Below are 27,812 nucleotides of genomic sequence, written 5' to 3' on the forward strand. Positions count from 1 at the left end.
CTGCTAGCTAGCACGTCATTTGTTCGTCTAAGTATCCCGTGAACTCTGAGATTTCAAATGGTGCGTATGCAGAGTAGAGCAACCGTAACGGTTGCTCTACTCTTTGTGTGAACATTTCAAGTGGGAGAACCGGTAGTTTGTGACGGAAGAACTGCCGCTGTTTATCCAGACCACTTTTGATTTCTATGTGCTGACTTTTCTGGGTTGTATTTTTCGGTTTGCCCTCTGAAATAATATTACTTTTATTATACAAGCACCAGGTTATTAAGCCGTAAACATAAGCTGTAAACACAGGCTTAAGTGAACCAATTTGTTTTAAAGTAGTGGATTAAATGTTTTTAGTCTAAAGTTCTTCTCTAACTGTTATCAGAGGGCCGAGTATCGAAACTTTTGCGATAGCTCTCTCTCTCTCTCTCTCTCTCTCTCTCTCTCTCTCTCTCTCTCTCTCTCTCTCTCTCTCATAATGGCTTATAGCTTTTTACGGGTTGTTTTGATCTGAATGGGCTAAGGCACGGTCCACATAGTGGGCTAAGGCAACCCGTCCTGTGATAGTTTCCATATAGTAATTGGTTTGTTTTCTTCATAGCACGGTGTTTCCACTTTTCTCTGTTGTTAATATGTACTGTCTTCGCTGATTTAGGCGAGACTATGATCTTATATATACTACAGCTTGTTGATCTGTTTTTTGGGCTGGTCATATATATGTAGGTCTGCCTAAAAACGATGCCCCAAATGACAAGTTGTAAATCGGAACTGTTCATGTGTAGAAAATATCATGTTCATTATTTTGGTTTTTCATCCTCAATTTTTAGGGGCACACAGGAATCTATAAAAATGCCCAAGGTGTACAGAAGACCAAGAAGGTTGGGATCCCCTGTCTCAGAGGTAACAGACAGCCTTGGCACATTTTAACCAAGTTGTCAGGGTTCAGAGTTTGAGTAAAAATCCTTAAGGATTACCCTCATTCTTCTTTCTCTGAATTTATGCCCTTCTCTCTGTACGAGCTTTTAAGTACATTTCATTATTTACGAATGGATAGCTTGTTTGGAAAATGCAATATTTTTAAATCAGTGATTAGGTATTTACAAACGATTTATCATACATTCAGAGCAGAAATAACTCAAGCGTCAGTTGTACGTTCGGAAGCCTCGAGCACAAAATGCATCTGTGTGCGTTATTCCTTATGTTTGTGTGTGTGTGTATATATATATATATATATATATATATATATATATATATAGAAAGAGAGAGAGAAAAAAAATAGAAGAGAGAGAGAACATTTGTGTGCATTTTATATATTTTCTCATAAAATACTTCGTTTACCAATTTTCACCCCAGAGACACCCGTACCTATGAGTGTCATCACCCTTGACCCGTTCTGCTGAGAGTGCTAAGACCCTCTCCGTATATCCGCTTTCACCTCCTACTTACTTTAATTACCTACAAGACTGGCTAATCAGGGCGTTCACGAGCTCATCCTGAAGCTTTCCAATTCTTTTTTTCTCTTAAATCAAGTAACGATTAGATAGGCTACACTTCCGGCAGTTCCATGTTACTATTACAGTTTTCAACTTACTGTTTGTATGTGCGTTACTATTACAGCCCCCAACGTACTGATTGCATACTCTGTACGCACATTTAATCTGCTTTCTTGAGTTTTCTTTTTCCCTAGTGGCTTTATTCGCATGCTTTTTCAAACATTGAATACCCAACAACCCAGGTGCGATCATAACTCCTCTCTATTGATTTCTCTCGATTTTCAGTCATTCATGCGCTTCAGACTACCAACAGCAAGCTGTCTCCTTAGCCACTTTTTATTTTACTTTCTATTTCCGGGTACAGCCCCCCCCCCCCTCTTTCCAACAGGTAAAATCACATTCAGACTCCAAATGACGCTTTCTTTTGTTCTTATTCTGATAAAGGAAGGCTGTTGGATAGTTTTGTCCTAATGCCTTCGGTTTTAGTTACAGTCACTGTGATCCGAGGACTCACATACACACACGAATACCAACGCTTTTTGCTTGGCGATGGTGTGACTTCCGTTGGTAACTTAATGACTTCAGAAAATATGAATCTTATATTTTAACAAACGCGCAATGTAGAGTGAAGTGACTTGTGTTTCCTACTTAATTGTTTAATGATCACGAATATTTCATGTAATAAAATGGCAGTTAAAATTTTGTTGTTGACTCAGAACACATTCTCCATGGACGTTGCGATAATGAATGCAGTTATTTGAACCAACTGCAGTGATTTGACAGATAGAACTTTATTCGTTAATGACTGCGTACTGTATGATCTCGTGACTTTACGTGTGCTAAATTTAAGCCCAAAATATCTTGTCTGAAGATTGGTCCAGTTTATCTCATGTTTTGAGATATAACCATTTGTAAAGGTTGTTTTCGTTGCTAGTTCCTCATTGGACGAATGGGTTGCGTTCGCTCCCCGCTGTCGCCAATGCGGAAACAGAGGCATTTATTTCTGGTGATTAGAAATTCATTTCTCGATATAATGTAGTTCGGATCCCACAGTAAGCTATAGGTCCCCTTGCTTAAGAACCGACTAGTTCCTAGACACGTAAATAAAAATAAAATCCTTCGGGCCAGCCCTAGGAGCCTAAGTTGTTAATCAGTTCAGTGGTCTGTTAAACTAAGATATACTTATAGCAAAGTTAAACACTGTATAGTGTCCTAATATGTTGTAGCAAAGTTAAACACTGTATGTGTCCTAATATGTTGTAGGAAGCCCACTAAACTTTCAATTTTTTCCAAATTTTAGTGGGCTTCCTACAAAATATACTTACATTTTTGTTTTGGTTGCTCTGCACTGGCTTTGTTGCACTCGTTCATTTTGACCGTTATTTTTTATGCCTTTTCTTATTTTTCTTCTCTCTTTCTTCAAAGTTTTGAGTGGAGACGAATATGTCGCTATAAGCTCACTGTTGAGACATTATGGTCACGTCTCTTGGCTGACAGTGAATGAATGGTGGTCGGTATCCTCTGCATAGTTAATAGTTTTGTTATCGTGGTTGTTGTTCAATATTAAAGCAACGATATCCTTAATTTAGTTACGAAGTTCTCCATTGAAAATTTTGATGTTAGCTACATAAGTCAGTGTTGCCAACCATCTAAGATCTTACCCTACTTAGGCACAGAAATTACCCTACTTTCACTTATCATGCCCTACTCCCGGCCATAAGATATACTAAATATGAATAAATTTGGTGTTCGTTGGTTACTTTTTAATAAATACAAGACAACTATCTGGAAATTACCCTCCGTTTTGCTCAGATTTCGTGACACTACCCCGTTACCCTACGGACCCAGATCTGAGGCTGAATTACCCTATGCATAGGGGAATTACCCCACGGTTGGCAACGCTGACTTAAAAGTCATTTCTTAAGTTGATTTAGTCTTACGTATGCTGCTTTCGTTTCAGGAATCTTACTTCCATTGGGCTTTCGGCGTCCTCGAACCAGGTTGGTTCGGAGCCACTGATGTTGATAGCGGTCGCACTGTCCTTTTCTGCCCCCGTCTTCCAGAGGAGTACGCCACTTGGATGGGCCACATCACCCGTCCGGATGAATACCGCAGCCAGTACCAGGTGGATGAGGTCCGCTATGTCGACGAGGTAAGTACTTGAAGATTAGGCTGGTTTGAATGAACGGGGTTTTAAGGGAAAAGTGGAAGAGTGGCTATATGTCACCGAAGACTGGTGTCACAGAACTGCAGTTATTGACACCGGAAAAAGATCCTTTGGATGCTCCAGGTACTTTTGTAATGTGGAAAGAGGATACAGTGATGTTTATCCTATTTTTCAGATTAATTACTTAAGTATTATTAATAGAATTGACAAAATCATTTTAATTTTGCAATGACTTTTAACCGTCATAAAATGTTTCTTCAACACGCACGGCGTTCTTTGTTTGCTGATACTTAGAGTGTATGTTTTCTTGCTCTGAGGGACATTTGTGACGTCGATTCGCCGTTTGATCACAGTCGCTTTCGTACAATATTTCAGGCTAAAATCCTTTCGCTTTGATCCTGTTGCATGTCGCTTTCTCTGATCAACAAATAAATTACGTCACAAAAGAAGTGTGACGTCACACGTAATCAATGCAACAAGTGTGATCTGACGTCACCAATCCGTTTGGTAAACAATTTCGTCCTTTGGACTTGCGTTGGCTGAAGTGAAATTGACCGCGATATTTTTTGATACCCTTTCGGCAGAGCTGCTGCTGCTGCTGCTGCTGCGTTGGTGTTGTTCTCGTGACGGATGCCTAATCAACGACGCGGATTTCTTTGGATGTTTTCTGCTCTCAAGGGAAAGGGGACCAGTGGATTTAAAGTAATCCATTTCCAGAAGTGTGTTTTTTGAAGGTTATCCTGTGAAATGGGCAACGAACAGATTTTCTTAATGCGCATAAGAAACTAAATGTAGCTAAATTATCAGCTCTTTATTCTTAGAGGCGAAATTCTACCTTATATTTTTATAGTTGTCTGAAAATTATTGGATATATCCACTTGCTGTTCAACCTCCCACATATTTTTTTACCGATTGTATTGAGGATCTAAGTGTTAGAATGAAATGTAATAGATTAATCTTACTGAAGAGTTTATAAAAGAATTTAACGGTCTGTATGCTTTCAAAACTGACGCAATTTCTTCCTATAGAGGGATGAAAACCTGCCCAATGAATCTGGTTTAACAGACAGCAGAAAACCTAACCCTCGTGTGAAGTGTATACAGTTACAGGTATTATAACTTAATGTTCATTAGTGATGGGTTCAAATAGTCCTATCGAGTAAAAACTTCCACTTCAGATGGGCAATAGTTTAAAATCTAAATTAGGAATATGTTTGACTACCTTAAAACTTAAAAAAGATAAAAAATGATGCGCGATCCAAGAATTTTCGATCTTGTAAATAGTGTTTGCCAGTTCTACCCAGATCCAGTTCACGCAGAAAGAAAATTTGCTGACAAGTGTTCGTTTGTAATTTTTCCATCGTCTTGTAATTTTTCCATCTGAATTTGTAGCTGCTTTTGTAATCGTAACTAACTATCAGGGCATGGGACTCTGATTTGAGGTAAGTGTTCATATTTTTATAATTATAGCAGTGGGATGCATTCACTGGTGGTATTATTATTATTATTATTATTATTATTATTATTATTATTATTATTATTATATTGAATGTATTTTAAGGGGAAAATGTTTCCATAATTGTTTTGCCTCTAAACAGACCAATAAAATATAATCGAAATCTGCCTCTTGCCGTGGTCCGATCTGACTGTATTATTTTCCATTGGAATAAGAATAAAATTGTGTCGGTAATCCACGTACGTGTTGAATGACGAAGATTTTAAAAAATACGTAGTTTTGGTGTTTAATCCTCTCAACTGATTAGGAATGAAAAACTAATTACCACACAAAGATAACTGAGAATCCATTAAAGAATCTCCTCTCCTAAAAATCCCAATAAATCTTCCCTCGAGAAAAAAAATGGGAATAGAAAGTCCTTTAAATCTCATTGAAAGAATAGAGCATAATTTAAATCCTATTAAAAGCCCTTCCCCCCAAAAAAATGGGAGTAGAGCGTCATTTAAATCCTATAAAAAAAACCCGCCCCCAAAAAGTTGGAATAGAGCGTCATTTAAATCCCATTAATAGGCCTCCAAAATGGGAATAGTGTCCTTTAAATACCATTAAAAGCATAATAAAAATGGGAATAGAGCGTCCTTTAAATGCCATTAAAAGCGCCATAAAAATGGGAATAGAGCTTCCTTTAAATCCCATTAATACCCCCGCCCCCCCACACACAAAAAAGATGGTAATATAACGTCCTTTAAATCCCACTAAAAATCCCCCAAAAGATGGGTACAGAACGTCCTTTAAATCCCATCATTAGCCCTCCCCCTCCAAAAAAAATGGGAATAGAGCGTCCTTTAAAAATACTATTAAAAGCGCCCTGGAAAAATGGGAATAGAGCGTCTTATAAATCCCTTTCAAAGCCCCCCACCCCCCGCCAAAAAAAGGGAATAGATCGTCCTTTAAATCCAGTTAAAACCCTCCCCCTCCAATAAAAAATGTAAATAGAACTGCCTTTAAATCCCATTAAAACCCTCCCCCCTCCAATTAAAAAAGGGAAATAGATCGTCCTTTAAATCCCATTAATCCCTTCTTCCAATACAAAAAATGGAAATAGTGCGTCCATGAAATCCCATTAATTAAAAGTCCCTTCCCCCAAAAAAAGATAAAAAAAAAAAGGCGTCCTTTAAGTCCCATTAAAAGTTCCTTCCAAAAAAAATGGAAATAGAGTGTACTCTAAATCCCATTAAAAGTCCCTTCCGAAAAAAAGAAAATGGAAATAGAGCGTCCTTTAAATCCCTTAAAAGTCCCTTCCAAAAAAAATGGAAATAGAGCGTCCTTTAAATCCCCTTAAAAGTCCTTTCCAAAAAAATTGAAATAGAGCATCCTTTAAATCCCCTTAAAAGTCCCTTCCAAAAAAAATGGAAATAGAGCGTTCTTTAAATCTCATTAAAAGTCCCTTCCAGAAAAATGGGAATAGAGCGTCCTTCAAATCCCATTAAAACCATTAAAAGGGGCAACAATCCGCGTAAGAGTTGAAGGAAAGGCTTAAGGCTCCTCCTGAATCCCCTTGGCATTGTCGTTATCGTCATCAGCGCGTGGGAGTCCTCGAAGCCTTCCTTAGCGAACTAATCAAAGTGCGGGATATTTACCTTTCTTGGGTCAACAGAAGTGACAGCTTCATTTGAGGAAGTTTGGAAGGCGCGCAATGGGATTGCAAGGGGTTTCCAATTCTCTCAGGAGTTCATTTGCTCTGCTTTTTCATTTGATTCTCGGGCATATTGCTTTTGCTGTCCCGGCTCTTTATGTCTGCGATATTCATTTCGGTTGAAAGTAGTCTTGGGTGCTTTATTGCGTCAAGGTAAAGACAGCTGTTATTGAAAAAAAAAGGATTGATATGGTTAAAGCATAAGGTTACCAGATATATTTCAAGCTTTTGATGGTTTTTCCAAACCTGATTGACAACTAAAACTTATTAATTATTTTGATTTAGCTTTTACTATCTTTTAAACTTTTGAAAAAAATAATTTATAATAAAAAAAAAATGATGCACGACCAAAGAATTTTCAATCTTGGCTAACCCAAAATTATCCTTACACTATACGCAGAAATATCTTTGTTAGATCATCACCAGAAAAATCACGCAAATAATGGCTTTTGTATTGAGAATTCCGTGAAATTTACCCTCAACTTGAGAGGATTGGTCCATCTGTGTTCCACCTAACAGGAATCGGCCTCTTTCCTTCTCGTCTCCCGGAATCCCAATGTCTTTTCTCCCTGGCTGGGAACGCGGACGAGGCAGCAAGATTGGATTTACTTTCCCCTTTCGGATCTCCGATGCCATCGATCAAGGAATCTTTTATAGCGCCTTTTAGTATCGTAGGAAGTCATTTGTTGGATTATGGGGCCGAGCGGAGAGAGAGAGAGAGAGAGAGAGAGAGAGAGAGAGAGAGAGAGAGAGAGAGCCCTTGAAGGGTGGCTGTCGATTGAATGGGGCAGAAAGGGAAAAGAATGTGTGTGTGTGTGTGAGGAAGAGAGAGAGAGGGAGAGAAATTGAAAGTGAAGTGAATTTATGAGTTGCTTGTTTTTTTTTATATCGGCATCACCAAAGGTTTGTCACATAAGCTGTTACGAGAGAGGAGAGAGACGAGAGGAAGAGAAAGGAGATGACAAGATGAGAAGAGAGACGGAAAGAGAGAGAGGAGGTTTGTTGTGTTTCGTCTTCGTTGGAAAGTCATTTGATGACTGTTCATCAACACATTTGATGATATTTGAGTTTTTCTCCAGATCTGATCTGTTCGGTTAGGTTTGAAATTGAAATTTTGCCAAACACTAGTAGCGACAAGGACACCCTTATCTCATCCGACACAACTTGAAGAGGAGGTATCTTTTCTTTATGTGCACGGTCACGTTGACAACTTTGTCAATTGGATGACGTTAAAACGTAAATAGAACAAAAACATGAAAGAATGACTATATAGTTTGTTTAATGAAGTCTGATCGGTATTTTCTAGCAAATTTCGTTAAAAGCTGGATGACTGAGGGTTTAATTAAACGTGCCCCCTTTGATTTCAGAATTATTAAATGTAGAGTTAACAAGAATATTAACGTGAACGTGTATTTTATAGCCAGTGTGGAAAATTCTCCAAGGGATTTGTAATTAATGCCAGATATTTCTATAACAGTTTACACATCCCGTCCAAAATAATGGTAACACAAGAGAGAGTCGACATGAGAAATCGCGACCCTGGGACGTGACTCACTTTGTGTTATTAAGTTTTATTAAGTAGAGATATAGATTTAAAGGTGAAGATTTTGAGCCATAGGCTGTGGTTTCGCAAATTTTACTTCGCTGCAGCTCTTCTCTAGATGTGTCAAATATCATATTTTTGGTGAGTTTTGGGACCCGCGTTTGTATGTTTCGTGGTTCGATCCCAGCCGGCCACCCGCCAATCGACCAAGCCGTTAATCAGTATCGGTGTCAGTTGTGTGTCAAAGAGGCTAGCAACATCGCCGCTCTAAGTGTTATTGAGAACTAGGAGCATCACTCCTCTGGCACCAGTCCATCAAATAGTGCAAGTGGTCGCACTAACGAGTTATAGGTCTCCGGTTCGCATCCTGAGGAAGACGGTCAGATGGGTATACGCCATTGAAGACCTAAGGTTGCTCCTCCGTTGGCCTAATCAGTGAAGTAGGTAACAGGTAGTTAGACGACTTAGGTGGTCAGATCAAAGGTTAAAAAAAGGGCGTGGAGCTAGCGACCACAAAAGACTTGGTAAGAATTGGTATCACTCCCTGTAATTATCTATCTGTCCAAAGTTTCTCGACAATCGTAAAATGTTTCTCGGTGTTTGATAGCCAGTTACACTGCTCATACTACACCCTGTGTAATATTTATTTATTAGTAAATTTCTAAGTTTGTATAAGGTACTTAACCCTTAAGAATAGAAATTAGATAGCAAAATTGAAGTATTGACTGGATCAAGACATCGGAACGGGTAAAATAACAGTGACTGCAATCATACTGTTATACTGACAGCCAAATTCCAATGGTCGAACCAAGCCTCGAAGTGCTATTTGGAAGTAGCAGTCAGTAAGAGTGAAAATTGAAATTGGAGGCAATTTCAATTTTGGCTGTTACAGAATAAGAACGTTTTCTTTGTCCCAATTGACAACCAGTAGCTTTAGAATGATTTGTAAGTCCGTTCGCTGAGGTACTTGAAGGCTGAATTGGGGAGGGCGTTGTCTGCCAGCAATTGTTTAGGTTTTTGCAGCTCTAGTTGAGGTCAGTGTTACGTTGTTGCTCTATGGCTTAAACAAAGCTGCTTCGTTTCTTACTGTTGGTTTTGGACGATGCCAATCAAGTCAAATGTTTGACAGTGTATCTAGCGAGGCTGGCTATGTTATTGCAGTAGCCAGCGAGGCTGGCTGTGTTATTGCAGTAGCTAGCGAGGCTGGGTATGTTATTGCAGTAGCCAGTGGGGCAGGCTGTATTATTGCGGTAGCTAACGGGGCTGGCTGTGTTATTGCAGTAGCTAGCGGGGCTGGCTGCATTTTTGCAGTGAGAGTTCATAGAAGTGCACTAGTGCATGCTTAAATAAGTACTCATCTTGAGGCCCTGAAGCATTCTGGGATCAAGTCACAATCTTGGGAACACGCACATAGTAAAAGGATGCCTTATATTTTATCTTGCTTTGGTTTTCCCTTCAAGCTGAAGGTCCCGAATTTATTAAGAAGCGAACCTACATTTTTAGGCTACTTTGGTCTGTTGTTTTTCTGTTCTCCTAAACAACGAAATACGTATCTCTTGGATAGGCGACTGTTGCGGTTGCGGAGTACAGGGTTAGACCGCTTCTGACCAAAATAGGACAATCTCGCGCATGACGTCACGTTCCTGATCTGACTGAGGTTCAGGTAAAAAAAAAGTCATCAGTCAGTATTTGACCCCACAAGAGTGAAGAACAGGGAAATTGTCTTCCAGTACCTGGCGATTAACGGGGACCTCTCTCTCACAAGTCGTGAAAGATATAGAAAATGGGTGTGGGTAAACAATTCCCATAGTGACCCATGAATCATTTGTTTTCTTTTATAGCCACCTACCAATGACGTCAGAAATTGCCAGTAACGATGGGACGGTCTAACCCTGCACTCTATTAATCCTGGTGCTGGCCCGTTCCTTTAAAGGCGACTGGCCGAGAACCGAAAGGCAGCAATTTCCACAGTTATTGGCGGTGGGCCTAGCCTTTTACTAAAAAATAAGACTTGCAAGACAGCAGCTGTCCTTTTAGTCGCCTTTCACGGCACGCACGACCTACGGTGGTATGTATAGTATATATATATATAATATATATATATATATATATATTATATATTATAGAGAATATATATATATATATAGATATATATATATATATTATATATATATATACATATATATTATATATGTGTGTGTGTGTATAATTGTAATTAATCTCGTACGTAAATTTACAACTACTATAAAAAATTACACAAACTTAAATGACCAGTAATCAACCAATGTCCGTTTCACAGATACCTGCACTCATGGCAACCGCTGTGACCCGTAGGTACGGCTTTTGCACTGGGATGAACTCTTGTCGTTGTAGAAGGAATGCAAGTCTGGTAGAGAAGCCGTCGTCAATCATATTTACCGAGGCTGTCATCAGCTGCCGATCTAATTTAAGCCACACAGTCCGTTGTTATCTGCTGCGGGTAAAAATAGGAGACTGTCGAGAGCTGAATGAATGTTAAGCTTTTATTGCGTCTTCCTCTTGAGGCACTTCGGTCTGATACAATAATTCGACGAGGACGAAGTTTACGTGCGCGCGCGAGGGCGTTATTCCGTTGTATATTCCGTCGGCGTGCGAGAGGAGGGAAGTGGTTTATATCCGCTTCCATAAGGACGTGGATGTTGCTGATTCGATTTAGGCTCCCACTTTCCGGTTGGAGACGTCTCTGTGATTTGGATCCCGTACGCAAATGGAAGGAGGTAGTTGGCGTCTCTTGTCGAAATGGGATTTTTGACTTCCTCCCGTTCGCTGATTTTATTTTGCTCTGGTTCATAAGTGTATTATACTTTCCCCTCTATTCAGTTTTCCTGAATCTTGTAACGTTAGAGAACATAAAAAAGGAAAAGTTCTTTTAGTCCTTGCGCTGTTATGTTCTATAGTGTTAGGATGAAAATCTAAAATCTTTGAATAATAACACCTATTGGTTGCAGGTCCACAATAATATAGCATGAGAGAGTTGATGGTCTAAAATAAATATTCATAGCTTTCAAACCTTGTGCTAGGTTTATCCGCAGTCAAGTGAACATTTAAGACTTTAATAATTCGTCGAAGTAAACCTCTGAGCAGGACAATAATGCCACAACGAAGCACGCAAATGAAGGAAGCACTCAACAGCGCAACTAGGTCATTCCGTCGTTGATGTTCGAATTCCTGTTTGCTGTTCTGCTGGAACGTCTTGTGGGCTGTGAGGATGCTGCATGGGGTTCCCCTGGTGACACGGCTGCAACATTGCTAGACGTCAGGTCCCTTGTGCTGTATCCTGTCTGAGGGAGGAGGGCAGAAGAGGGGACAGCAACAGGCAGAGGAAAAAGAGCTTGTCTTAAAATTAAAATTTTTAATAGTTTGTAAGCATGTAAGAATTGACTAGTGGGTCCCCTCCAACGAACGACATGTAACTGTAAAAAGCTTCTAAGTTTATGGAGCTTTTTACGGCAACAAGTCGTTCGTTGGAGTCCATTTTTACATCCTTACAAACTAAATTTTATGAAAATGTTAATTAATTTTAAGACAAGCTCTTTTTTTTCCTCTACTTGTTGCTGCCCTCTCTTCTGCCCTCCTCCCTCAGACAGGATACAGCACAAGGGACCTGACGTCCAGCAATGTTGCAGCCGTACCACCAGGGGAACGACATGCAGCAGCATCGCAGCCCACAAGACGTTCCAGCAGAACAGCAAACAGGAATACGAACATCAACGACGGAATGACCTAGTTGGGCTGTTGAGTGCTTCCTTCATTTGCGTTCTTCGTTGTGGAATTATTGTCCTGCTCAGAAGTTTACTTCGATGAATTTTTATAGTCATAATGTTCACTTGACTGAGGATGAACCTAGCACAAGGTTAAAGCTATGAATATATAATATAGTAAAGACCATCAACTCTCTCATGCTATATTATTGTGGACCTTCAACCATTATCATAATTTTTGACACGGAAGATTGTGCCCTATAACAGCAAAGTTAACCATGCAGGCCATCATATTTTCATTCTATGGAGAAAAGTATTAACAGAGATTATCACTTCCAACCCAAAGTGTCGCTTGGTTGATCCACAGGTCATGGCGTGATATCGGGGTTGCTGCATAAGAATGAACGTGCAAAAGGGAAAAAAAAGGGAATTGAGAGAGGTCCATACTTCTCTCTCTCTCTCTCTCTCTCTCGCTCTCTCTCTCTCTCAAACACATAACTAATATATATATATATATATATATATATATATATATATATATATATTTTACAAAACCACATGGCATTCGTCATAGTTTTCTTAAGAAGCGTTTACGCATAATTAGTAGCTATGTATACATTATACCTAGTATGTATGCTAGGTATAACCATTACTTTTAGATAGTTATGTAATATATGTATATATAGTTATGTGATATATATATTGTGCAAGGAAGCTACATAACAGTCAGTCACTGGGGGAGCACTGCTAAGACATATTACCGTAAATTGAGTGACTATCTTAACCTCGTATCCATATACCCCCCCCCCCCCCCCCCCGCCCCAACTGACAGTGCCCTGCGCCTTGTACTCTTCCTGCGAGTTTCTCTTTATGAAACTGTTGAAGCTTGTGACTTTATCCCATTCTGAAGTAGCATAACATTCTTGTAGGAGAGAGAGAGAGAGAGAGAGAGAGAGAGAGAGAGAGAGAGAGAGAGAGATGACTGGAAAAGGTTGTTAAATACGGGCCCTCGGGCGGAGAACCTTGTGAAGAGGTAGACACCAGCCAACCTTGTGGCTTTTACTTCCCAAACAACCTGCAATTGGCATAAATGAACTTTAGTGAAAATGCACCTAGACTGAATACTATATTTTTGCGTCACCTTCCCACTCATTCACATACATATATACACATTATTCATAATCACACACACACACACACACACACACACACACACACACACATATATATATATATATATATATATATATAGTTTTTTTGACAGCGATTGTTTAATTTTTTTGTTTTTTTTGTCGAATGTAGATTAAAACAGTCTTCATTTTGACGGGAGTCAGCCTTGTAAAGCATTATGGAGGACAACATCTGCTTGCATGTTTACGTGGTCATTTCTATGTCTCTGATTTGTGAAGTTTATTTTATTAGATTTTTTTCTCAAATGAAACAAAATTAACAGCTTTCACGGGCAACGAAGACTCCTATCAACTTTTTTTTCCACGATGTTTTTATGGGTCACATTACTTGTGTTCCGAATATATGTAAATATAATAATATTTCGCAAGAGCCTGAGAAAGAAACCTCGTTCCCTGTAGGGGGTTAGTGCCGTCAGTGCACCTCATGCGGAGCACTGTAGGTTTTTTGCAGCCTGCCTTCGGCCCCTAGCTGCAACCTCTTTCGTTCCTTCTACTGTATTTTTTTTCATATTCTCTTTTTCTTCCATCTTACTGTCCACCCTCTCCTAACAATTGCTTCATGGTGCCATTGCGACGTTTTCCTCCTGTTACACCTGTCAACCCGTTTACTGTCATTTTCCATTTCAGCGCTGAATTGCCTTATAGGTCCCAGTGCTTGGCCTTTGGCCTAAATTCCTTATTCAATTCAAGAAACCCTGCTGAGGATCAGAAAGTTATTTCACTGGTTTTGGAGACTGATTGAATGGTTCTCGAAATATGCCACTGTACGGTGATCCAACGAATTCTTGAGATCGGATCACGCCTTGTTCATATAAATTGCAGAGTTCAGAGTTCACGCTTTTTTGAAAGCGATAAGTTATTATCAAACATAAAGATGCTTTATGTGAGCAAAAATTAAATATTAACTTATTCCAATTAGCTCTTTCTTTTCTGTAAGTAATGATGATATTAATTCATGTATTCATAATTTTGGAATGTGTTTCTTCACGTAATTTACATTTTCCCCCTATTTTTTTTGTAATGGTCGTTGTTTCTTGTGATTTGTTTTGAGAGGGAATTTTTTTTCTTATATTTTACATATTGCCAAAGTTTTCTCGATGGTAAAGTAAAGATGTCCTTTAATGAAGTAGATTAACCCAGGGGGTTGGAGGAGAGGGGAAATGCCCCAGGAGTTGACGTTGCCTTGGAGTAATAAGTATTATTCCCATCACGCGAGGAAATGTGTCACATTGTCTTTATTAATATGTATTTTCGTATGATATCTCTAACAATATTTATCATTATTCCGTGACTCATACTAATTTTCAATTTCGATCAGTTTGTTTTTAAAAACTTTAATGTATAGGGAAGGGTCGAAGTTTCATCCGATGTACATGTTTATTTCAGCTTTAACTGAAATAAACCCACTGATTATTTATCAGATTATGTGCTATTATAATTCTAGATCGATATCAGCTCTCATTTGTCTCAAACATGGTCTTCTCTTTAACATCTGCCGTGACGTACCATACTTGATGATACCTTGATATTTCTCTTGGTACGTAAAGAGGAAGCTTAGCCTCTCCTACTCTGTTCGGTTGCCGACATGGATAAACTTGAGAATAATTTTGAGTATATGCTAGTTTATTGCTCCCCCCACCTTGTCAAGAATTATAGCCCTCCCCCTCCCCCCTTCTCTTGTCCTCAGTTAAGCGATGTCACAATGAAAAGCATAAACACGTTTAGGTTTCACATTTGCATGTTCTTGCTGTGCCATTTATGGCAAGATAATGATTAAATGTATAGTGTGTGAGTTATATATTTCTTTATACTTCCGTCCCTCAGCCCATGCCTAGGCTGAATCACAGAGCATCATAAAAGGACAAAGTACCTGCAGAGATAGGACCTCCGCCTTCCATCCTCGAGTATTGATTTCGTCCCACAGATGGAAGTACTGTCATCCACTTTATGTGATGGAGCCCGCACCACACACACACACACACACACACACGGGCTGTATTCCCAGTTAGCAGCCTTTGTTTGATTATCATTCTGAAACGAAGTGTGAATGGCATTTTTAGGTTATTCTGGGTTTGCGTTTTTCCAACCGGAAACTTAATTGTTATGCATCTGTTGGGTGAGCATTCGGTGGTAAAGAAATTGTAATGACAAAATGCTCAGTAACGTTGTTCCGCATTTTGACGAGTGGCTCTGCGCCATTGTGTGCCAGTGGAACTGTATTTAAAATGTGTTGGCCATCAATATTGCAAAAAAAAAAGGGGTATGAAAAGAGAGGGAATATGTCCGCATGCTTTCAGGGCGTTGCTTTTGCCGAGAATTATTTGCATTTACATGGAAGAAACGCTGCCGCCGCCTGTTGATAGAGCATTGCAAGCAGCAGTCTCGTGCACTGTTATTTGATTCCTGCAGAGTATAATACAATTTGGCTTGTTTGTTTGCTCATTGCTTTACTGGCTTTGTTTGTTTGTGTTTTGAAGCCTTTGTCAATATGGAAACCAAGGGCTTCTCTCTCTCTCTCCCTCCTCCGTAGGGGGCTAGTGCCGTCAGTGTACCTCATTCGGTGCTATGTAGGTATTACTTAATGTTTTTTGCAGCGTCCCTTGGGCCCATAGCTCCAACTACTTTCATTCCTTTTACTGTATCTCCGTTCATATTCTCTTTCTTCCATCTTACTGTCCAACCTCTCCTAACAATTGTTTCATAGTGCAACTGCGAGGTTTTCCTCCTGTTACATCTTTCAAACCTTTTACTGTTGCTTGGCATAATGCCAAATCTATATAAATAAAATGAAAATTTCTCTCTCTCTCTCTCTCTCTCTCTCTCTCTCTCTCTCTCTCTCTCTCTCTCTCTCTCTCTCTCTCTCTCTCTCTCTCTCCCCGAAAATTACCGACGGTGTGGTTTTGTTGTCATAATGGGATTATTACTTCTCGGAATGTGTTCAGATTTAATTTTAATTTGCGTGAATAATTTGTGATAGTTTCATACTTCATTGCATCGCCATCAACACGAATTTGGTTTTCTTTCATGAACTAAACACGGATTTAGGGTAAAGATTCTCTCTCTCTCTCTCTCTCTCTCTCTCTCTCTCTCTCTCTCTGTGAAGAGGAGACCAGTTGTGGTTTGGGTGTCAAATGAAATTCTTGAAAAACAGTTAAATGGCTTTAGAAGTACAGAAGAATGAATTCCAAGTTTATTAAAGCAAGCAAGCAAATAGATTCTGGAATCGCAGAGAACATGAAATTCCGCGTCAGCCAAACAAAGCAACAAGCTAATTAATTATTCCAGACACATTTAGAGTTACTGAAATAGAAATATGTAAATAAATTCTTCTGTTAAAACAGGATACGTTTCAAGTATAAAAGGCCCATAAACACACACTGTTTTATAGCTAGGACCTATATTTCGGTGGACCACCTTTACCAAGTAGTCACTACTTGAAAAGGATAGGAGTCAGTCCACCGAAATATAGTCCTTAGCTTTAAACCTGAGCCTTTTAATAGGCCATTTATACATTTGGTGTGGAAGAAGTCTGAACAAATCAGAATTCTCGTCTCCTCTTTTCATTTCCACCTATAAGATTGTCAGTGAGTTTTGAATTGTTTGGTAGGGGTGCATTATCGCCGAAGTTGTAATTAGTTTTTGATTTATGTCTGTTGAAATGATTGCTTGCGTTTGCCCATTCACTCATCATTCATACAGGCAATCGAAAACCTTTCCAGTATTTCTTCCAGTTGAAGAGAGCATTGCAAATTTGTGTAATTGTAAACCTTGTAAAGTCGTGCATATTCCTAGTTGTGAAACTAATGTTGAAAACATTGATTTCCAGCTTGATTGCGTTTGACAGGTTTGTAAACAAAGAGCTAATCATACTTTGAAAGTTTAAGCAAGACTGATGTAGACGTGGACACGTTTGTTTGTTTGTTTGTTTGTTTGTTTTTTCGTCAAGTAGGTCAGAAATCTTTTAGCCAAAAACAGATAACTTACAACGGATGCAGAGGGTTTGTCTGTTCCATATGTCTGCATTTTACTTGACTGCAAACGAAGAAAACAGAAACTTGTTAGAAATTGGTCTCTCCCAGAATAACAGGAGTCATTTATTAGGTTTTTATTTATTTGGGGGTGGGGGGGGGGGAGGCCGGGGAGAAAATTTATTATATTTTTCTGATGTAAATGAGGTATTTTGGGTTGTTATTTGATTTGTCGCAAAACTACACAATAAGTCATCCGTTTATAAAACTGCAGTGTATAAGTGTGACATTCCTCATTAAAATGGTAATATTTGTTGTGTCAGAATTGTTATCTTATTGTAATCTTCGTTAAAGGGACGAAAGAACGCTGCATCAGAAAAGATGAGAGTAAAAGAACTTGTAATAACATTCTTTCCATTATACGCCATTCTCAATATGTGATTTGGGTGCAAATCTTCCAGGACATTAAAAAAATAATAATAAAACCGATTTTTATTTGCTACTAGTGCACAAAGCTCAAACTCCTGCTAAACATACCTTTATGCATATACAGTATCCCCTATATTACTGCCTATCTCAGGATCCTGGTTCGATTCCCCCGCTCTGCCAACAAGGAATCCGAGGAATTTATTTCTGGTGATGGAAATTCATTTCTCGATGTGGTTCGGATCCCGCAATAAACTGTAGGTCCCGTTGCTAGGTAACCAATTGGTTCCTAGCCACGTAGAAATATCAAATCCTTCGGACCAGCCCTAGGAGAGCTGTTAATCAGCTCAGTTGTCTGGTTAAACTAAGATATACTTAACTTTTTAACTGAAATTACTAAATACAATGTATATTTCTGATAAGTCTTTCCGGAAAAGCCCGGGGCAGCAGCCGAGGGGCATCCCATAAAAGGTGGCGTGTGATCACATGTCATCGAATCTTCTCGATGACACGTGACCGCACTTCCCTAATACATACTGATCTTTTCTCCCTCCACTGTAGCCCACCCCCGTAGCGGGGCAGTGTAGTCAGTGTACCTCATGCGATGCACTGTAGGCATTTACTTAAGGATCTTTGCAGCGTGATTTCGGTCCCTAGCTGCAACGCCCTTTCGTTCCTTTTAATGAACATCCATTCATATTCTCTTTCTTCCACCTTACTTTACATCCTGTCATAACAATTGATCCATAGTGCCACTGCGAGGTTTTCCTCCTGTTACGTATTTCAAACACCTCTTACTGTCAGTTTCCCTTCCAATGGTGAATGACCTCATAGGTCCCAGTGTTTGGTCTTTGGCCTGAATTCTGTATTCAGTTCATTTTAAGTGTAGTCCAGTTTTCTCCTCTTCTTTTTATTCCAAGTTCTATCATTGTCCATCATCATCCAATTAGCAAGTTGGTTTACTGATTAACAGGTTGGTCTTTACCCCCCTCCCCCCAGAAAAAAAACATTAAATAATTCCTGTTATTCTGGGAAGGACCTGTTTCTGACAAGTTCCTGTTTCCTTCGTTTGAAGTCGAATAAAATGCAGAATATGGACCAGACAAACCCACTGATCAGAAATAAAGTTACCTCAATTCAACCTTCAAAGTATGATGAGCTCTTTGTAAACAAACTTCTCAAACGCAAGCAAATGGAAATCAATTTTTTCAACTTTAGTTTCACTCAGGACACTACTGGGAATATACATACGTTTATATTTACAAAAATTTTTAATGCTATTTTCTTCAACCTAAAGAAATACTGCAAAGGTTTAAGATTATTTTGCTCTTATGAATGACGAGTGAATGTGCAAAAGCAAGCAATCATTTCAACAGACATAAAATTCGAAACGAATTACAGCTTCGGCGGTAAGGCACACCTTTAAAAAAGATCCTTCCCCCCGCCCACCCCCCACCCCAGAAAAAAAAAGAGAGAGAAAAAAACATGCCCTATGTCTTTACTCCATGCCAATCACTTTCCAGTGATCACTTGAAATGCTCTTAAGCACCGAATCCTCCTTATCCATGTTTTGTATTTATTAGTTTCAAGAAAACTTGCTCATGTTGTTACATAACTTGTTGGTCTTTATGAGAAGCAGCGGGACTGATACAAAGTGTGGGTTGCACTTAGCAGAAAAAAAGTTTAATCCTTACTCTAACCAGTGACGAAATGATAGTTATAGTATATGTTAAAGCACAATTATTTGCAGAATGGATACCACGTTCCTTTCTTAAGGATTATTGCCGCAAAGGTAACAGAAACAGTTTTTGGTAGTTTGCTCTTTCAACATAACCTTGAGCTCTTGTCTGCGGTCAAAAATTGATGAGTAATTAGATGTGCTATGGTTTTATTATTGAAAGATAACCGAAAATGTATGTAAAAGCTGTAAATGTATCCAAAACCTTGTATCCCAAAGAAAACAGCACCGTGTGAGTATTCAGATGACGAAGAGACTTTTTATCAGCTGTATACCTGAAAACGGACAATGGATCGGGCAGTACTATGGTATTTGAGGGTTGAAGTGGAAGGCACATTTACTTGACTGTCCTCGGATCTCACATGTTCTAAGGAGTTGCTGCTTATAGTGCTTGCTGGTACGACCGATGCTTATCTAATTTTTTTTATGTATGTAGTATATGTCAGTTTTTTCCAAAAGGAAATTTCCAATTCGAACTCAAGTAGACATTTATAATAATTCATAATAATGAGGATATAAATGGGTATGGACTAATAGAAACAGTAAAATATTTTTAGTGATATTAAGAAAACATCGTTTCTGATTGCGATCCATAAATGCTGTACCTTCACTGGTTGATTAAAAAAAAGTTACAGTGAGATAGGGGTTTCAAGTGGGATACCAGATAGCATCAAGAGGTTGTGCATAGCTTTAGTTTCAAGGCCACTGAAGAGGTGGATGTCGCTAATGATTTCTAGAGGTGGGAACAAAGATGGAAGAGGTTATGATTGATGGATTATTTTTTTTAATGCTTGAGTCTGATTCGCAGGTTTTTTTTAAAAATATGTTGTCGCATTTTCCACTATTGTACACGTTTTGATATATATATATATATATATATTATATATATATATATTATATATATATTTGTGTGTGTATGTATGCATGTGTAATCTATACTACTTATATATATATATATATAATAATATAATATATATATATATATATATAAAACACACATGCAAGAGAAACGATGAAGTTCTGCAAGGCCTTGCAGCTTCTTATCCATAACTCAGTCTGCTAAGTAAAGGACGAGAAGTCGAAAGGCCTTGCAGAGCTCCATCGTTTCTCTTTCCTTCGTGGATTTTGTATGTATATATTCATCACGTTCCAAATAATCGTGATTCAGTTATACATATATATATATATATATATATATATATATATATATATATATATATGTATATATATATCTATATATATATATAGAATGATATTGTATGTATGTATAATTATATAATATTATATATATATAGTAAGATATATATATATATATATATTTATGTATGTACAACTGAATCACGATTATTTGGAACGTGATGAATATATATACATACAAAATCCACGAAGGAAAGAGAAACGCTGGAGCTCTGCAAGGCCTTTCGACTTCTTGTCCTTTACTTAGAAGACTGAGTTATGGATAAGAACATATATATTACATATATATGTAATGTGTTTGTGTGTGTTGATGTGAACATATCCTTTGGAGCTATGGGGCAAATAATTAATGCTTTGTAAATCGGTTCTCTCCAGTAATTCCATTGTAGAAATAGCTATGTAGATATTGAACAGGTTGTTATGTGACGCAAGTTGTTGTTACACAGTTTCTGTTATCATGGTAACCAGTAAGAGATGCTGCTAGCTGTTGGGCAACATTCATTGTCAGAGCCGTTTCCAAGGAACAGTTTTGCAAGGAGACGAAGAGGTGTTGTGTGGAAGTATTCCCTTGGTGCTGTGGTGATTGCTGTTTCGATTACACAGGTTATGGGTGTACAACTTCCCATAACGCTTTTCCCCCTTTGATTTCGTATGAAGTAAGTAAAACTCAACTATAAATATATATATATATATATATATATATATATATATATATATATATATAATGATAATAATAATAATAATAAAGGAGCCCATAAAAACGCCAAAATATAGAAAGAAAGTACTATATTTCAGAGACTGCTGCCTCTCTCTTCAGGTAGGTAATGAAATATATAATTTCTATATTTTAGCGTTTTTATGGGCTCCTTTTGTTAGATGGAATTCTGTTGTAACGGAACATTTTTACCAGTCATATATATGCATATATATATATATATATATATATATATATATATATATATATATATGTGTGTGTGTGTGTGTGTGTGTGTATGTATATATATATAAGAATTTTCATATGAATACATAATCTGTAGAAGGGAAGTAAAACCTTCAGGCAAAATGGAAATGTACAACATAATGGTTGGAATACAATAAGCATTCCCAGATAGAATCCCTTTGGATAACAAAATATGCCAGTCTTCAAGGAAGCTATGAATTCAGACAGAATTCATCAACAGAGCTGTTCCTTGAGGGGGTAATCAGTTGCAGATATTATGAGATGCAATGAAAACATTAAAAAATGTAATCGCCTGGCTTGAATTAATGCAGCTTGTAATTTGGAAGTTAAGTGCAAAAAGAGTGAGAAAGCGAATCAGTTTGAAAATCAACAGAATGCCATTTCCCCTCCTCTTGGCACGAGTCTACCTAATGTGAACCTTCCACACAATCCTTCCTTTAGTCGTCCATCGAACACTTGACGAGAGTGAGAAGCCCATTGTTTCTAAAGTAGTTTTTTTCACTCTTTGAAGCCACCTCAAACAATTCTCAAGTAGTCTAATTATTTCTAGCTCATATTTATGTTGCCTCGTTATCTTACATCTTTCATGTTTTTTTTTCTTTTACTTGTTCTTTGTCATCGATATCCCTACCATCTTTTAGTCCCAACCCAAGCTTAACCAGGGCACGTTTAAAATATGGATCGCGGGTTCTTTGATCATTCCTGCTCTTTCTATTTCTCTCGCACCCTTCTCTCCTTTCGCCAGACTTATTAACCCCACCCAGGTCCCACCCAGGGTCCAGGGAATAACCATTCTCTCCACCACGAGAGAGAGAGAGAGAGAGAGAGACTGAGAGAGAGAGAGAGAGAGAGAGAGAGAGAGAGAATGGTTTCACCTTATATGGGTTTAGGATTATCATCCCGATACCCTCCTGTTTGTAAATATATGATGGTACATACAAGTATTTATTTTGATTGATTAATGATCACTCGCAACGTTTGTTTTTGGCTCTTCCTTTCGTTTCCTCAAAGAGAGAGAGAGAGAGAGAGAGAGAGAGAGAGAGAGAGAGAGAGAGAGAGATTAAACCCCAGCACTTGTTTAATTTCAACATAAAGAGTGAAGTTTACATCCCTCCCTGACTTATAAAAGATCTTGGATCTGTAATTCAATACTCCTTGGAAGATGATCGCGTGTGCTTTTGTGAAACAAAAGAATGTAGGTTGTAGGAGCTGCGCAAGAGCGATGCTTCTTATTAACTCTTGAGATAGGACTTTTTTTTTTTTTTCTTAACGGGAAGCGGAGCCAGACGGGAACGTACCTCCCTCCTAACCAGAGGAACGCCAAGTGAGGGGGACGAGGAAAACAAGTTCTTTCCCATGAAGGAAGAAAAGGTGACTTGAGGAGGAGAGAGGCGAGAGCCGAAGGGAAGAAACCCTATTCCACAAACAAACGAGATAAATATTTAAAGTGGATCTAAATTGACCTCATTTTCCCCCTGTAGGGACGATAATTAAAATGTGGCAAAACAGGGTATTCCAAGAAACGTATAAATGCTATTTGATCCCTCGTAGGTAAGGCCTGAGTGATGGATTTAGCATATAATGTAGTACGAGGAAATTTGTTTATTGTTAGCTTTAGCTGGCTCTCATTCCAGCACGGCTTTTAGTGTTGTGGGTATCCTACAAAGGAGAGGAGAACGGAATCGTGGGCATGTCATGGAAAGGAAGAGAAGCTCAAGTCCAGTCTCGTATGAGAAACCTTTGGTTTAAATTAATTGTTTAGTGACCATTCCAGTAACTAGCGCCTCAATGGCGTGGTTGGTATGATGTTGGCCTGCCACCTTGATGGCCGCGAGTTCGATTCTCGAGTATTCCGTTGAGGAGTGAGAGATGTATTTCTGGTGATAGAAGTTCACTCTCGACGTGGTTCGGAAGTCTCGTAAAGCCGTTGGTTCCATGTAACGTAAAAACACCAGACAAACAAACAAACAAACAATTCTAGTAACTATAAGCATCAAGTAAAGAGCATCAGGTTGCTTTATAGCTGGAAAGTTATACGATGTGCGTCTGTGAATGAGGGTTACTGATATTAAGAGTTGCGGCAGTTTCAACTACGTATAGCATATTAATATTAATGACCCCTGGCCAGACGATCCACTTTCGTAAACAAGTTGTTGTTGTTCTCGGAGCACTGACCTATGCATTAGAGAGATCTGCAGATTAGTCGGCTGTTTTGACCGTCGAGTAGTTTGTGTTTACTGTTTACTGGTTAAAGTTAAACGGGTTGGTTCACGGCCACCTATTGTTCCTCTCCTCTCTTCATGGCTTGGGCTAAGTTCATGACGTTCGTTTTAGTCACATGAATCTATTTTGGTATAAAAGTTATTTACTATTCTAAGGGGTCCACAAAAATAACAAATGTTGCTAGTCCGTGTATAATTTTTAAAACCTTACAAAAAACTTTCGAACCCTTCCCTGGGTTCATCTTCAGTCCAAATGAACAATTAGGCACACCAGGTACTGAGGTGAATTTAAAAAACACAAACAAGAGTCGTTGAAGATGGTTGACACCGGTCGTTAGCTCGCGATAGAGAGTTTTTCCCAAATAAAAGTTATTATCATCATAGCAAATAGTGTAATATTGCGCATTTTTATATAAGCTCACCAATGGACCTACTATTTTCGGATTCTAACTCGTGCCGTTTAAGGTGGTACATGGAGACCAGTGACTTAATGCACTGAGCCATCAAGAGAAATGAGAACTCAATTCAACTCAGTTGTACGTCGAATTCATGTTTTGTACAGAGATGGCCGAAATGGGTCCAGTATAGATTTGGTTTTAGCAAGTGTTGAACGTGAGCCTATTATATGCTTGGCAGGCCTTAGCTAAGTTTTGACATATTTTTATTATCGGATGAAACCTATTCAAATGGAACAAGTACACAGGGGCCTTTCATTGAATTGAAATTCAAGCTTCCAAAGAATTTTGGTTTCAACCTCCCACCGCAAAACCCTCACTGCAGCAGTAACTAAACTGATCGTGACTTAGAGCCCATGATTTTTCGTCGGCATGTGGGAGATGCGAACAAAATCAGTTTTCATTTTGCCATTTTACAATGCAAATTAAACAAACAAATGTTATCCATCGAGGCCTTAGTTTTTCTGACTTGCATTGCTATATATGTTGGCAACAGAATTAACGGTTGCTTGTATATAAGGCAGACTAATATTTATAGCTACTTTATGATTAAAAGCAGGAGTCCGAACATTGAAGTTTTTTGTATACTCATATATTTATTTATTTATTTGTTTATTATTTGTATATTCCCGTTATGAGCTACCATACATACGTACTCAACTAAAGCCTTAAAATATAATTTTACTCTTCACTAAATGTTTTATTTCAGTGCAGATGATTTTATGTAAATCAGTAAAGCTATATGTAGAATACAGAGTCGATGTATATTTCAGTATTTTTCATGTAGTGCATGTCTCATTGCATTGCATGTAATAGAAGTGCTCGTTATAAATAATGAGAATATGAATTACTTATGGAAATGTTTACTCATTTCGTACATCATTTGCCTAAATAAGTGGGCTTTCTTCTCAGGGGATTGGTCCTTGGGGCTTTTATCCAAGGGGGTTTTGTCTTGGGGGGGTTCTGGTGTTTAAGATTAAGCCAGCCTTGCGTTGGCACAGGCTCTGGATCTTGGAGCGACCCATAAGTCTTTTGTCCTAAACTTACGTTATTTACTCTGAGGCTGTAAGTTCTATAGGAGAGGACAGTTTTGTGGTTAGTTTTCTTTCTTTATGAGATTATCCTACCAAAATTGTCAACGCCTATAAAAATAAATTAATGGCAAATGTTGACCTAAAGTTTTCGAAGATAAACCCATACAGCTGTTTCAGCACGATGGCTTCCTCAGTGGAAGTGATATACTAATCTGACCTTACGCCACCTCGAACACCACTGAACAATCGAAATTAATGCAAAAGCTTATTGTGGTTGTCCAGATTGACTAATAAAGTTACTAAACTTACTTGGAGTTTGCTCTTTGAAGCGTCTCACTGGCAGTTGGCTTTGAACTGTATACTTCAACATATTAACAGTACTAGAAGGGATAGGAGCGAGTGAATTATATTTTTTTGTTTTTGTTTTAGATAAGCATTTGTATGAACGTTTTCTGGTATCCTTGATTTGACGCCATTAAATTTCGAGTTTTGGTATTATTGCACTGGCAATCTCTCCATTTTAGTCTTCATTATTGTTGCCTATTGATGTTTGGCTAAGTAATGATTCATCTCCAGCTGTGTTCTGTTATTTGACTTGCCAAGAAGCCCATATAAACTGAAAATAAAGTTCTATTGTACAGTAATCAGACCAGTGATTATATATGACTCAGAAATATTGGCATCAAGAAGGAAGGAGAAGAATAAGCTGAAACAAACAGAAATGATCCTGGCTGGTAAAGATTACTGAGCTGATATGTGGTATGGGCATGTGTGGTGAGGGTGAGTGATGAGTCAAAGAGTAAAGAGGTCTTGTGTGGAAAGTGTTAAGAGTAGAAAGTTGAGAGGGATGGAAAGGAGTAGATGGTGTGAAAAACTGAAGGAAGGCTTGGAGGGGAAGGGTTTGGTTGACGAAGGTGTTTTGGATAGAAATCATTAAATCGTTGGGGTAGACACATCAAGCAACCGACCTAACCTAACCTTCAGTAGTGTTTGGACGAAGAAAAGTGGTGGAAAATGTAATTTAATATTTGAAGCGATGTAAGTTTGCTGGGAGAAACTGGAAAAAGTCTTTATAAATAAAGTGGTCTTTTGAGAAATGTAAGAGCAATACATGCATATGATTGCAGTTCTCGAAGGAGGCAGTAAATGCAAATAGTTGAAGAGAACGAGATGAAATGAAAGTTAATTTAAAAGGATTTGATAAACCTAAAGACAGCAATTTGAAGGAGTGTGTATCCCAATGAATGTTGAAACTATTAATAGTGCGAGCAGTGAAAGGTGTTTTAGGTTGGCAGTTTATGGTGGCAGGATAGGTATATCTGAAATTACAAGTAAGAAAGGCAACGGTATAGAGAACTTGAGTACTGTTACGAATGACTTCTATTAGATTGGGCATTACTGTCAAAAACTAATTTATGTTATTGTTAAGTATGGCTTAGCGATTCTGTCCTCAGATATAGAAGGCATGAAACTTAGTGATAAAAACAGTCTTGAGTGTTGGGGAGAATGGAGAAGGGGATACACTGGGTTTCACACTGAACAAGTCTGGGGTCTAGAGAGAAAAAGTTATGGTGAAGGTTGGGGGTGGTGGGCGCGGGGTGGGCGGGGCTTGTGGAAATTGGTCACACGTTTTAGGCAAGGGATACTGGCAAAGGAAATAGTGGATTGCATGAAGCTGAAGGAGGCCAGGTAATTTTGTATGAACATGAGATAAGATGATAAGAAATAAGTAAAAAAAAAAAAGAAATGCGGGAAAGTTTCTCCGGCACAGTCAAGTTTTCGGTACAGCGTATAATGTTGTATGAGTCGCGGACCATGAAACATTCCGCCACAGCCCGGTTGTGGCGTGTCCTACAGCGTTGCCAGATGCACGGTCATGGCCAACTTTAACCTTAAAGATAAAATGAAAATTACTGAGGGTAGGGCTGCAATTAGGTATGTTTGATGATTGGAGGGTAGATGATCAACATACGAATTTGCAGCCCTCTAGCCTCAGTAGTTGGACAGACAAAACCATCTCAATGGTTTTCTTTACAGAAAACTAAAAATAACCAGCCACATAATTTTCCGCTTGTAACCTTTTAAGTTAAACTTCCATATATTATGAGTGAGTACATAACTTAACCAACCTACTTCTTTCGCACATTTTTCTCTCTGAAGTCAGCTCATGAATCACGATATTTGGAACAAAGTCTGTCTCGCGTTTAAGTATGCATTTTTATTAAACTATCTCAGGAAAAAGTTCTCTCATTTCTTATTCTTGCATGATATTCTCAAAAGTCAGATTGCCTGTTCTTTCTAATCACAAAACGAGTAAGCATACATTTTCGAAAAAAAAAACCTTAAGTTAGTTTCTCAATAACAACCAAGGTGTAGACCTTGATAACAACAAAATTAAAAGTCTTTGCCTTGTTTACAAGAGTGATCAACCATCAGATCAGTGTTTTACTTCCACCAAACCAGATAATCACAGTTTATTCTTAGTTGTAAACTCAGTCTTTTCAGTTTTTTCTTGATTGTTGCAAACATTTAAGCTTTTTGG

At 38.4% G+C, this 27,812-nt stretch overlaps 1 protein-coding gene across 2 annotated transcripts in view; it reads left to right on the top strand.

The window, feature by feature from the left end:
- LOC135221905 (xaa-Pro dipeptidase-like) overlaps positions 1 to 27,812 on the top strand; it is a 511,321-nt gene that overhangs the window by 62,982 nt on the left and 420,527 nt on the right. For both annotated transcript variants that reach the window (XM_064259900.1, XM_064259899.1), the window contains exon 3: positions 3,439 to 3,630. In XM_064259900.1, the coding sequence (XP_064115970.1) occupies positions 3,439 to 3,630 (192 nt within the window). The remainder of the gene's footprint in view (positions 1 to 3,438; positions 3,631 to 27,812) is intronic.

This window comes from Macrobrachium nipponense, chromosome 3 (genome assembly GCF_015104395.2).
Source record: "Macrobrachium nipponense isolate FS-2020 chromosome 3, ASM1510439v2, whole genome shotgun sequence".
Lineage (NCBI taxonomy): Eukaryota > Metazoa > Arthropoda > Malacostraca > Decapoda > Palaemonidae > Macrobrachium > Macrobrachium nipponense.